Here is a 12,315-nt window from a genome sequence, read left to right as displayed (position 1 = left end):
GGCTCTGTTACTAGTCACTTGTGTATCCCTAGCAAATCATTGCAACTCTTTGATGCCACATTTGTAAAAGAGCTAAAAATAATATCTCCTACTGAGAAGCAACCCAACATAGTAAAGACAGTGTTGGACCTGGAGTCAGGAAGGCCTGGATTCAAATCCTGTCTGGAACACTTAACTAGCTTTTAACCCTAAGAAAGTAACGAGGTCATAGATTAGGAGCTAGAAGAGACTTATGAGAAAGAACACCATTCACATCCAGAGAAAGAACTGTGGGAGTAGAAACACAGAAGAAAAACAAAAGATTGATCACCTGGGTCAACGGGGACATGACTGGGGATGTAGACTCTAAATGATCACCCTAGTACAAATATCAATAATATGGAAACTGGTCTTGATCAATGACATATGTAAAACCCAGTGGACTTGCTTGTTGGCTATGGGAGGGGAGTGGGAGGAGGGGAGGGAAAGAACATGAATCGTGTAATCATGGAAAAATATACTAAATAAATTAATTAAATAAAATTTTTCAAATTAAAAAAAAGTCACTGAGTCTGCAAACCCTCATTTTACAGAGGAGAAAAACTAAGACTCAGAAAAGTAAAGGGACTTCCCCAAGGTCACATAGGTACCAAATGGCAGAATTTGAACCTAGACCTTCTAACTCCAAATCTAGCGCCCCTCTAATTATATCCTTATACCTCAATTTCTTCATATGGCAAATAGGGAGAATACCTCAGAGGGGGCTGGATTAGATAGCCTTTAAAGCTCCATGTTCTCCTATGATGCTCAAAGAGCTGTTGTGAGTAACCACTGAGACATGATGTAGCCCAGTTGGGAGTTGGAAAACTTGTACTCCTTTGTAAGAGCTATGACCTTAGCAAGTCATTTCATTTCCTTGCACCTTGATTTCTTTATTTGTAAAAGAGAGTTCATAATAGCTGCCTGGCTGAAAGACAGAATGGAAAAACCACTGGATGTGGCATCAGAGGACCTGGGATCAAATGCCATCTTTATTGATATAGCCATGCCTCTGAAAGCCTCACTTTCCTTATCTGTAAAATGAGGAGATCTGATCAGATGACCATAAATAAGAACCCTCCTTGATCTAAATCTGGACTCCTACACAAGATACTCTGAGACTGTCTTAAAAGCAGGTATTTGGACCTATCTATTAACATTACTGAGCTCAGACAACTATCTAGAGAATCAGCCAGGTAATGTGTGTCAAACAGCTTTAAAAATTATAAAATGAAATGAAGTTTGGTTTTTATTATTGTTATTTAGGACACTGATGGAGGGAAGGGGGGAGGACCAACAATCACAGTTCTAAACGGAATGCTTTGTTTTGCTCAACATTTTGGAAACAGGACTATATGCTCCCCTCCCATCCGGGTCCCAGAACTCACCTGCTCTCCTTTGGTGTGGCTGGGAGATGGGTAAGCCTCTGTATAGTGCTGCCTCTCAAATGGGCAGTCCAGCGACTCCAAGTGATGCTGGCTGAACGCCTCAGTCCTCAGGTGCTTCCGAGGGCCACTCCCACTGCTCTGGGAGTCGATGCTCAGCCGGCAGCTGTCCTGATCACCTGGGAACCCAGCATGGAGGAAGACCTCAGAGAAAGTCCCAGTCACCCTACAGCTCCCCTTGTCCCAGGGGTCTCTCTAACAGAATGGGGCCCCATGCGTTATCCCAGGGACTCACTCTAATGTGCAATACCTCTCTATCTTGACCTACCTATATCACTTTAGAAGATACTCATTGCTTTTTTTTTTGGATGAGCCCCCATAGGGGATGCTTATCAAATAGTATAAGATAAAGAGCACAGGATGTATGAGTTAAGATATGTCAGGAACCAGTTCTGATTCTAACTCTAGGTGATCTTGGGGAAGTGATTCCTCTTCTGAGGACCTCAATTTTTTTCTGTGAAATGAAGGGGTTGGGCCAGCTGGTTTTTAAGGTCTCTTTCAGCTCTAAATTGATGACCCTTTGCTCCTAAGTCAATACAAGGTAATTTGAGGAAAGAAGGAGCACTGATTAGTTGCAGGACTCTAGGAAAGTATTTTTTCTCTCTAGGCCTCAGTTTCCATCTCTATTCAAAGATCAGATTACATTGGGTAACTACATTTTAGAATGCCATGAATTCCATTCCAGGGCAGGTGTTCTTCAGGAATCTCCCCAATACATGAACTTGTTCTGATCTATCAGAGACTTCAGGAACCCTTGGAACCATTCCACCCTCTCTACAGAGAGATGGAATAAGTTGGCACCGTTCTTCTGAGGGCTGAGAAACTGGGATCATCAGGTTAGTTGACATGTTGCCAAATGAAAGAGTCATCACAGTCTTTAAGACCCCAGGCTGGAAGTGTGGGCTTCACTCCTAACCAATGGCCATGGCCAGCTACTCTTCAGAATCCCCTGGGGGCATTCCACTCCCCAAATCCTCCCCTACTCACTGTCATCCATTTTCCTCTTGCTGTCGTTTCCAGGCTGAGCAATCCCCAAGAGCCCATTGATGGAGTAGGTTGAACCTAGTGAATCTGACTGTGGAGATTCTGGGGGTGTCACAGCTGAGCTGGGGACTGGAGGAGAAACAAGATAGGAGACCGGACAGGAGTCAGAATGATTTCCCAGCCATCTGGGCTAAGAGAAAGAAAGACCCTTCAGCCTTAAGGAATAAAGGGCTAGAAAGAGGCAGTGTCATCAGCATAATCAATATAGAGCCAGCCTCTAGTGAGGAAGACCTGGGTTTAAGTCCCCATGTAGGGGCCATGTGACCCTGGACAAGTAATTTAATCTTTGAGTGCTCCCAGGAAACCCTTGATACTATAAAGGAAAGAGCAGGTAGCAATCTGCTTTTCTAGGAGTTTTCTTTCCATGAGTTCCCTTAACCCAGAAGTCGGCAACATATGGCTCTCGAGCCATATCTGGCTCTTTTGAGGGCCAGATAGGGCTCTTTCTGCAGGAGCCATAAAGTCCATTTTTTTTTCAGGCACTGTTACAGGAGCAGCACTGTGAGCACTGTACGGGTCTCACGAAATTACATTTTAAAAAATGTGGAGTTTATGCCTCTCACGGCCAAAAAGGTTACTGACCCCTGCCTTAACCAATAAAATCAGTAATCCACACTCCCTCTACTCTACTTTACCACATCTAAAAAATGACAGAACACTTCCCTGAGTTCTCAACTCTGCCCACTTTGGAAAGACATCCAGTTTTATCCCCATTCTGCCACTAACTAATCCACCACATGATCTTATTCAAGTCACTTCCCTCTCTGAGCCTCAATTTCCCCATCTGTAAAAAGGCAAGATAGAGGAAGGGGTGTAGACAGAATGAGCTGTAAGGTTTCCTGCTAGCTCTGAAAAAGTCTATGAATTTCAACTTGTCCTCTTTTTGGCCTTAAGAATCCGACAGGGCAAGTGATATCTCATGCCTACTGTGTGAATGTATGTGTACATTACATTCATGTATGTACATACATGTATATACATACACATGTGTACGATACATGTTGAGTATGTGTACATGTGAATGCGTGTGTGTGTGAGGATATGGGAATATAGGAAAGTACACATGTGTGAGAGATTGCTTATATGAGGAGCATATCGAGCCTCCTGCTAGATGTGGGCTCAGGAGATCTGGGTTCTAATCCTACTTCAATCACTTATTAGCTTTGTGACCTGGGCTAGTCACTTAAACACTTAAAGCTACAACTCTCCATCTATCAAATGAGGGCAAGAATCTTTGTAATATCTACCTCACAAAGCTGTGAGGAAAGGATAGTATGCAAACTTTGAAACACGAAACAAATGATAGGTAATAATAACAGTGCGGATGGATGGATGGAGCTGGCCAATGGTACTTACTCAGGGTGTGTCCTGGGCTCAGAGACTTGGAAGCTACACAGCTGTCCATGGGGAGGTTGAATGGCTGCTGCACTTTGGTCCGGATAATTCTATTGGGAAGAGAAATAGAAAGATGTTGGGGACACTGGGGAGCCTGAAGTCTCCACAGCCCCTGCTACTGGGGCAGACAAGACCCTCTCCAAGACACTTATGAATGGCACGCTGTGGAACCCGAAGCTGTTTCTGGAAGAGAGAAGGAGCTCTTTCTGCAGCCCAGAGGTGAGAGGCGCTACTCTTCCAGCACTCTAAGGGGAAGGTACGATTTGGGGAAGACCTTGGTTCATATCCAGTCCTGCCACTTACTACCTATACGACCTGGGGAAAGACACTTAAACTTTCTTTGCCTCCATTTCCTCATCTGTAAAATGAGAGGCAAGTCACCTAACCTTGTTTGCCTCAGTTTCCTCATCTACAAAATGAGCTGGAGAAGAAATTAGGGAACCACACTGGTGCCTCTGCCAAAAAAAACCCAAAAGCAGTCACAAAGAGTCAGACATGACTGAAGACCCACTAAGTAATCAAAATGAGATGTTTAAAATCTATGACCTCTAAGGTCCCTTCTGGCCCTAAATCTATGAGCCTATAAGCCTATTGTATCCTAGAGACCAGCCTCATTGGACAACAGGGGCAAGGAGAAAGGGATCTGCCTCCTAGATCTAGCCATTCGGGGAGGTAGATATCACAGCAACTCATTTAAGACACCTAGCGAGAGCCTAGTTACTCAGCCCAATAACCCAGGGCATTGCCCATCTAAAGAGCCTTTGTTGAGACAGCCAGGTAGCACAGAGGACAGACAGAGCCCTGTACCTAGAGCAGGGAAGAACTGAGTTCAAATCTGACCCCAGAAATTGACCAACTATTTGTCTACGGGCAAGTCACTCAACCCTATTTGCCTCAGTTTCCTCATCTGCAAAATAGGGATAATAATAGCATCTACTTCACAGGGTTGAGATAATAATTGTAAAGTGCCTAGTACAGACTAGTACAGAATTAATGTTATATAAATGTTAGCTATCATTATTATTATTAAGAAAACTAGGATGTAGTTTGTAAAGAAAGGAGATTGGAGGGGCATCTGGGTGGCTCAGTGGATTGAGAGCCAGGCCCAGAGATGGGAGGTCCTGGGTCCAAATCTGGCCTCAAACACTTCCTAGATGTGTGACCCTGAACAAGTCACTTGACCACCATTTCCTAGCCCTCACCACTCTTCTGCCTTAGAACCAATACACAGTGTTGATTCTAAGATGGAAGGTAGAGGGGTTTCTTTGTTTTTTGTTTGTTTGTTTGTTTGTTTGTTTGTTTTTAAAGGAGATTGGAGATAGGTTCCCTCAGAAAAGAGAAGCTCCACCCAGGAGACCCCAAGGAGATCAAAGAGTAAGAGTTAAATTCAAATCAATTTAACAAGGAATTCTGGGAAGATGGAGGCTTAGACAGAGCAAATCTTAAGACTTCCGCACCCTTTCCACACCAAGATAGAAAACAAAGCACTTCCAGAAGAAAGAGAACCAAATCTAACAACAGGGCAGAGCAGGAAGATCCTACTGCTGGACAGCTTAAGAGGTACACCAAAAAAAAGGCTTGAATTCTTGAACTGTTGGGTCTGAGGGTATAGAAGGGGAATCCCAGGACCCCTCCCCCACAAGCTGTTCGGAGTCTCCAGCACTCCCTGAAATCTCCGGATGGGCAAACACACCAGCCTGGAGAGAGGGCCTTGCTGGCACTGAACCCAAAGAGTTGAACACAGATGCCAGGGAGGTGGCTAGAGGAGAAAGGCAGAGAAACAGAGCAAAAACACTTGGAAGATGGTGGCTTAGATGGAGCAAATCAATTTAACAAGCATAATTAAGTTGCTTGCTTGTGCTTGACTCTGTGCTAGGCACTGGGGAGCCAAATCACAAATTAAAGCATCCTGCCCTTAAGAAGTCTGTATTCCACTGAGGAGAAACTACATGTCCAGAGATTAGTTTCTATAAATCACATTCTAGGAAATATAAAGTAACTTAAGGCCGTAGAGGGTAGTGATCACAAATAGTTGGTTTCAGAAAGGCCTGGTGTGGGAGGTGGTATCTGATCTGGACTTTTTAGCAAGCTAGTGATCTATGGGAAGTTGGGTGTTGGAATAGAGAGAGCAGCAGGAAAACCTGGGTTCAAATTCAGACATTCACTGGCTCTGCGATTCTAGGCATGTCTCTTAGCCCTGTTTACCTCAGTTTCTTCTACTGTAAAATAAGCTAAAGAAGGAAATGGCAAACCACTCTACTATCTTTGCCAAGAAAACCCCAAATGGAGTCATGAAGAATCAGAATGGAACAACTGAACGATATCTGCTCCTGAGGTCTATCCCTTGGGTCAGGTATGTGGCACCTGCTAGGCACCCACCATTTCTTACTCCAAATCCACTTCCCCAATTCCTAAAGGGACCAGGGCTAATTTAGGAGCTTAAAACCCTATTGTGATTTGAGAGAATGGAACTAACACATTTGGGCCACTATCCAATCTCTGCCTTATCCTCCCTCCCCTCCACAGAATTGCTTTGTTAGTGGCTCCCACTGGCTAGAGTTATACACCTTTCTTTTCTCCTACCTGTTGATTGAACTGACGCTGGGGACAGTGTCATTGTCACAGACCCCTTCAGCCAGGAGCCTGTCCCGAATCTCCCAGGCAAACATGGTTGGGTTTTGCCTCTTGTAATCCCCAATCTTCTCCACCACCTTAGGAGTGGCCACCTTTGGCTTCGAGCCTCCAATCACTCCAGGCCGGATGCTCCCAGTCTCGTAGTACCTACTCCAATAGAGAACGCCAGAGAATTACCCAGTAAGCAAGTGAGAACAGAGAGGGTGAAGAAGAGAGGAGTAGGATGGCAGAGTTCTGTTCTTCCTGACTTTAGTCTTTCCTCTTTAGGGATTCTTGGGGAAGGAAATGCGGATGGACAAAATGGGACTCCAAAAGGATAGTTTCTGGAAAGTTTCAGAGGAAGAAGGTAATTTAGATTTAGTTTAGAACAAGTACTTAGTCTGATATTGGAAGAGCCAAATTCCAGTCATATCTCTAATACTTGCAACACTGGGAAAGTCACTCTGGCTTCTTTCTGGACTCCAGTTTCCTCAAGTGCAAAATTAGAATAGTTGAAGTACATGATCTCTAAGGTCTCTTCCATCTTTAAATCCTATAAGGATCCCTACCCGGACCCTCAATCCCAAGGTAGGATAGCCATTCATTCACAGATCCTAGACCTAGAGTTAGATGGGACCTTAAAGACCATCGAATCCCACCCCACCAACTTACAGATGAGGCCCAGGATGCAAGGTAATTTGTCCAAGAGACTAAGGACCAGAGGTGGGTTTAGACCCAGGACTTCTGCCTTTGCAAGGAGAGGCCCTTTCCACTGTGCCTACTACTGCCTTACTTCCTTTTTACTTCTTCAGTTGTCCTCCCTGGAGTCTCCACTAGAGGCCACTCATTTAGGGCCAGCACTGGGCAAGAGGTTGGATTTGCAGCCACTTACTTATCTGTGGGACCCTAGACAATTTACTCAACCTCTCTGGGCTCCAGTTTCCTTATCCATATAATGAGGGGCTTAAACAAGTTGAACCTTACAGTCCCAGCTAGGTCTAAATCTTTGATCTGTGACCCTATGATTTCAAAGGTCCCTCTTACCCTAGAATTCTAGGCTTCTTCTGGTGCAAGCTATGTGCCAAAAAGCATAGCTACAGGGAACATCATTTCATATTATTCAATTAGCTTGACTTGGCTTGATTCATTAATTCATTACTCCACCGCCCCCCTCCCCCACCGCCCCTCCTGGCCAGCTTTCTTTATTTCACCTGCCAGGGTAGCCCAGCTTCCTCTTCCTCCTTGGTTCGCTGTCCTTTGTGGTACCTAACCCTTACTTTCCTCTCTTAGTTCAAGGCTGAGCTTGTGCTCCCTGGACAAGCAAGGTTCTGTTCCCAGGCCCATTCACTAGGCAAGATAAAAACTTCTCACTCTGAAAATCAACCCATGGGCATCCCTAGGGGAAGACTTCCTAAAGAAATCCTCTAAATCAGCTTCTCATTTCCATCTGTAGCATCTTAGCAAGCTCCTACAAGTGGAGTTCAATACTCATGGGCAATAACAACAATAATAACTACAATTTAGGGGGCAGCTGGGTGGCTCAGTGAATTGAGAGCCAGGTCCAGAGATGGGAAGTCCTGGGTTCAAATCTGGCCTCAGACACTTCCCAGCTATGTGACCCTGGGCAAGTCACTTAACCCCCATTGCCTAGCTCTTACCACTCTTCTGCCTTAGAACCAATACCCAGTATTGATTCTAAGACAGAAGATAAGGGTTTAAATAATAATCATGATAAAAACTACAATTTAGATAGTGTTTTGATGTTTGCAAAGTAGTATATACAAATATTGGTACATATACATATATACATGCACATGCATATATGTGTTGTGTGTACATATGTGTATATGTATATATGTATAAATTTGATCCTCAAATAGATGCTATTATTATCCTCTTTTTACAAGTGAGGAAACCGAGATTCAGACATTGAGTGACTTATCCAAGGTCACACAACTAATATCTGAGATGAGATTGAACTCTGATATTGCTGCCTCTAACTTTAGGAATAAAGCATTTCTATATTTGTATCCTCAGCATCTTATACAATGTGTGTGCATAGCAAGTAGCTTAGTGTAGTAGAGAGAATCAAGTTCCAAAGACCTGGGTTCGGTACAACCTTAGATACTTGGTAGTTGTATATGACCCATGTTGTGAAGATTACTGAATTATTATTTAGGAAACCAAAGAAGTCATTCAATCTCTCTGAATCTCAGTTTCCTCAGCAATAAAATGGGGATAATAACACTTACCTAAAGGGAATGTTGTGAAGACCAATGTAGATCACGTAGAATGAGATCATGTAGAAAAATTGCTTTGCAGATCTTAGAAGAAATGCCAGCTATTACTGTAGCTTTTGTTAATAATAAATTATTTAATACTAATTAATCAGGAATCATTAAATAATTATCATTACAATAAACCTGGATTCTTCAACTCTTCCTCAATAAACTGGCCCCAGGGTCTCCAAGCCTTGCTCCCAGATTTCTTATCCCAACTGGCTTTCCCCAGCCTTTTCTACCCTCAAAGACATCCTCTAGTCATCTTCAAAGAGTTCTGAGCTCCCATCCCTAATTATCGCGCCTCATATTTGTAGAATCCAAATCCTTCATTGGCCCTCTCTCTGACTCTTCTTAAACAGTGTTAGACTAGAACAATAACACATACAAAGTGAAACTACTAGGCCATCCCTCGGTCCCACTCAGGATGGGGAGACTGCAGGAGAATGCAGAGGATATGGAAGGGAGCCTCTATTATGTGTCTCCAAACTCTCAAATACAAGAGCTTCTGCAAGATGGCATTCTGGATTAGAAGTGGGTTGTGTTAGGCAACTCCAAGGGTGCTTCTTTGTCCACGGTCCAATCAGAGCATGGGCTCAGGCCTTACTCTCTGCCAGCCTCTGAGCTGCACAGGGGGATAGAAAGGCAAAACCATTTCCTGCCTTCTAGGAGCTTCCATGCTAATGAAGAGAGACAACATGCAAAGAACTATAGACTAACAATATACACAGTGTAAATGGGAGATAATCTCAGAGGTAAAAAGATAGACCTAGGGGAAAGGGAGCGATCCAGGAAAGTCTTCCTATAGAAGGTGGGATCTTAGTTGAATCCCCGAGGTACCTGGGAAACCTGGAAGCAGAGGAGAAGAGGGAGAGCATCCTGGGCATGGGAAATAGCCAGAATAAAGGCTTAGGGTTGGGAGATGGAGGATTGTGTTCCAGGAACAGCAAGAAAGCCAAGATCACTGAAGAAGCCCTGGGAAGAGAAATGTTGGACAACAATGCAATCAAAAGCATTTGGCAGGAGAGATGAATTTCGTGCTTACCTGCCCAGTATCTTGCTGACACAGCCATGGCTGACCCGGAGTTGGCGAGAGATGTCACAGGGTCTCACACCCTGGTGGGCCAGGTCCACGATGCGCTGACGTACCACTTCAGGGAGAGGCCGGCCATTCACGAAGGCTCCACCCAGCTGGTTCAGTCCCCCATGGCCTAAAGAAGGAAAATCCCCCCATTCCCAAATGGGCGGGTATTGGGGGGAAGAGCATCAAGTAAGGGAACTGAAAAAAAAAAAACAACTGATATCTTGCTCCCATCTAAAGCTTGTCACTTCCTATTTTGAGATATACCAATCATGGGTAGCAGAAGTTTAGCCCCAACTTTTCCACAAGCCACATGTGGGCCCAACACCCTCATCTCTTTTATTCCATCATGAAATGGATCATCTAAGAGAGATTTATTGGCCCAGGACAAGTAGGGGAGAAGGCTGGAGTTGAGGGCTCTCAGGAAGGGGATGAGAAGGGAGACTTTCTGCCAAAATACTGGAGGAAGGGGAGAGTCAGGGGCAAATTAAACACCTTAGGGAGTCAAGGGCATTGCCTATGATGTCAGAAGCATCCCGGCCCCTTCATAGTGTGTAGTAGAAAGAGTAAGGGTCAAAGAACCCAAATACAAATCCTGCCTCTGACATTATTTGTATAACCTCAGCTAAATCACTTACCCTCCTTATTTAGAAAATAAAGGGGTCATTCTAGATAGCCTTTTGGATCCCTTCTAGCTCAAAATCTATGTTTTTTCAATTGTCCTCTAAAGCAAAGAAAAAGAAAAAGTCCCTGCTCCTTCTTTCTCTTCTCCTTTGCTCCTAAGGATGCGAACAGAGAGAGAACACTGTCCTGGAAACCAATCAAGAGACCTGAGTGCTACACTCAGCTTCTGCTACTAACTCAGTGTATGACCTTAGATAAATCACTTCACTTCCTTGAGCCTCAGTTTCCGTAGATGTAAAATGCCTGGGTTGGGCTAGAATTCAGAGGTTCTTAACCTTTTTAAGGCCTCTTTGGACCTTGTCATAGTATGAGGAAACCTGTTGACTTCGTATCAGAAGAATGTCTTTAAGTGCATTAAATAATAAGATTACAATGAAATATGGGTTGTGAAAACTGATTTAAAAACCAAGTTTGAGGACTGGAGGAGGAAGAGAAAGAAAGAAAGAAAGAAAGAAAGAAAGAAAGAAAGAAAGAAAGAAAGAAAGAAAGAAAGAAAGAAAGAAAGAAAGAAAGAAAGAAAGAAAGGGAGGGAGGAAGGAAAGAAGGAAGGAAGGAAGGAAGGAAGGAAGGAAGGAAGGAAAGAAAGAGAAAAAGAAGCTCCAATATGTATGATAGAAACTCTACAGATAATTTATACAAAGACATGGGCAATATTGTATGAGATGAGGAGGAGGCATGCAAGGGAAGTTGAAGGAATGGATGAAGAATATTGATGACATGGTGGAATATCCAGAGCTTTAAGTATTAAGATCTAAGTCATATGTCATTCATTCCATTCCTATTTCTTAGTTTCCCCAATGAGGGAAGGGGGTGGTGAATAAATCCCATCATCTCTGCCTGCCCCAAGACCTCACAAGGCCTACAGGGAGTTCCTTGAAAAAGACTAGAGAGAGAGAGAGCCATAGCGCTATGTATTATGATTTTATGATTGTAATTCCTGAGTAGGCAAATCAGAAAATTGCTCCAAGACATGGATCTCTCCTTTCTAGAACTCTCTTCAGGCTTAGAAAGGCAGCATCAACTCATTATAAAGTCTACAAGGCTGAGACCTAGGATTGACAAGGTGAGACCACCAAAAACAAACCACTTCCAGAAGCCTGTGTTCAGTTCTGTGCCCCCTGGTTTAAGAAAGGCATTGGTACGCGGATAGTGTCCAAGATGGGAAGGGTCTTGAGTCTCTGTCATCTGAAGACCAGTTAAAGGAACTGGGTATGTTTAGCCTAGAGAAAAGGAGATTCAAGGTGGGGAGGGAGGGTGGGCAAGATGATAGCTGCTTTATCAAATAGAAAAAGAACTGGACTTGTTCTGTTCGACACCAGGGGGAGAAAAGGGAGCAGTGGGTGGGCATTACAAAGGGACCATTTTAGGCTGGATCTCGAAAAACTTCCCTACAATCTGAGCTGCAATGGGCTGCCTTTGGAACAAGATAGCTTCCCCTTATGGAGGTCATTAAAGGAGACTAGGTAACCACTTGTTGAAGGTGTTGTAATAGGAATTCTCTTTCAGGTATGGGTTGGTCCAGATGGCTGCTCTGTCCCTTGGAAATCTAAAATTCTGTAATTCTGTGAAATCCATGGCCAGGGGCAAGACTGCAGGAATTCAGTTTGGTGCTTTGCCATCCAATAACTTTCCTTGATGGAAGTGGAAAGAAGTTGAGGGAGGGGAAAGTGGAGAGGGGAGTGTGCATGTGTGTTTGCAGATTCACAGAAGATCTAGATTTTGAAAACCACTTAAGTCCTATTTATAGCAGTGGGTG

At 43.8% G+C, this 12,315-nt stretch overlaps 1 protein-coding gene across 3 annotated transcripts in view; it reads right to left on the bottom strand.

Moving 5' to 3' along the window:
• PAX8 (paired box 8) overlaps positions 1–12,315 on the bottom strand; it is an 83,148-nt gene that overhangs the window by 16,581 nt on the left and 54,252 nt on the right. For 2 of the 3 annotated variants that reach the window (XM_044663083.1, XM_044663084.1), the window contains exons 3-7: positions 9,840–10,005; positions 6,486–6,686; positions 3,864–3,952; positions 2,451–2,576; positions 1,407–1,582 (exon numbers count right to left, since the gene is read on the bottom strand). In XM_044663083.1, coding sequence (XP_044519018.1) covers positions 1,407–1,582; positions 2,451–2,576; positions 3,864–3,952; positions 6,486–6,686; positions 9,840–10,005 — 758 coding nt within the window. The remainder of the gene's footprint in view (positions 1–1,406; positions 1,583–2,450; positions 2,577–3,863; positions 3,953–6,485; positions 6,687–9,839; positions 10,006–12,315) is intronic. The other variant, XM_044663085.1, reaches the window with a different exon arrangement.

This window comes from Gracilinanus agilis, chromosome 2 (genome assembly GCF_016433145.1).
Source record: "Gracilinanus agilis isolate LMUSP501 chromosome 2, AgileGrace, whole genome shotgun sequence".
Taxonomy (NCBI): domain Eukaryota; kingdom Metazoa; phylum Chordata; class Mammalia; order Didelphimorphia; family Didelphidae; genus Gracilinanus; species Gracilinanus agilis.
Note: the sequence above shows the minus strand (reverse complement) of the source record. Positions and strands in the feature narration are given on the sequence as shown.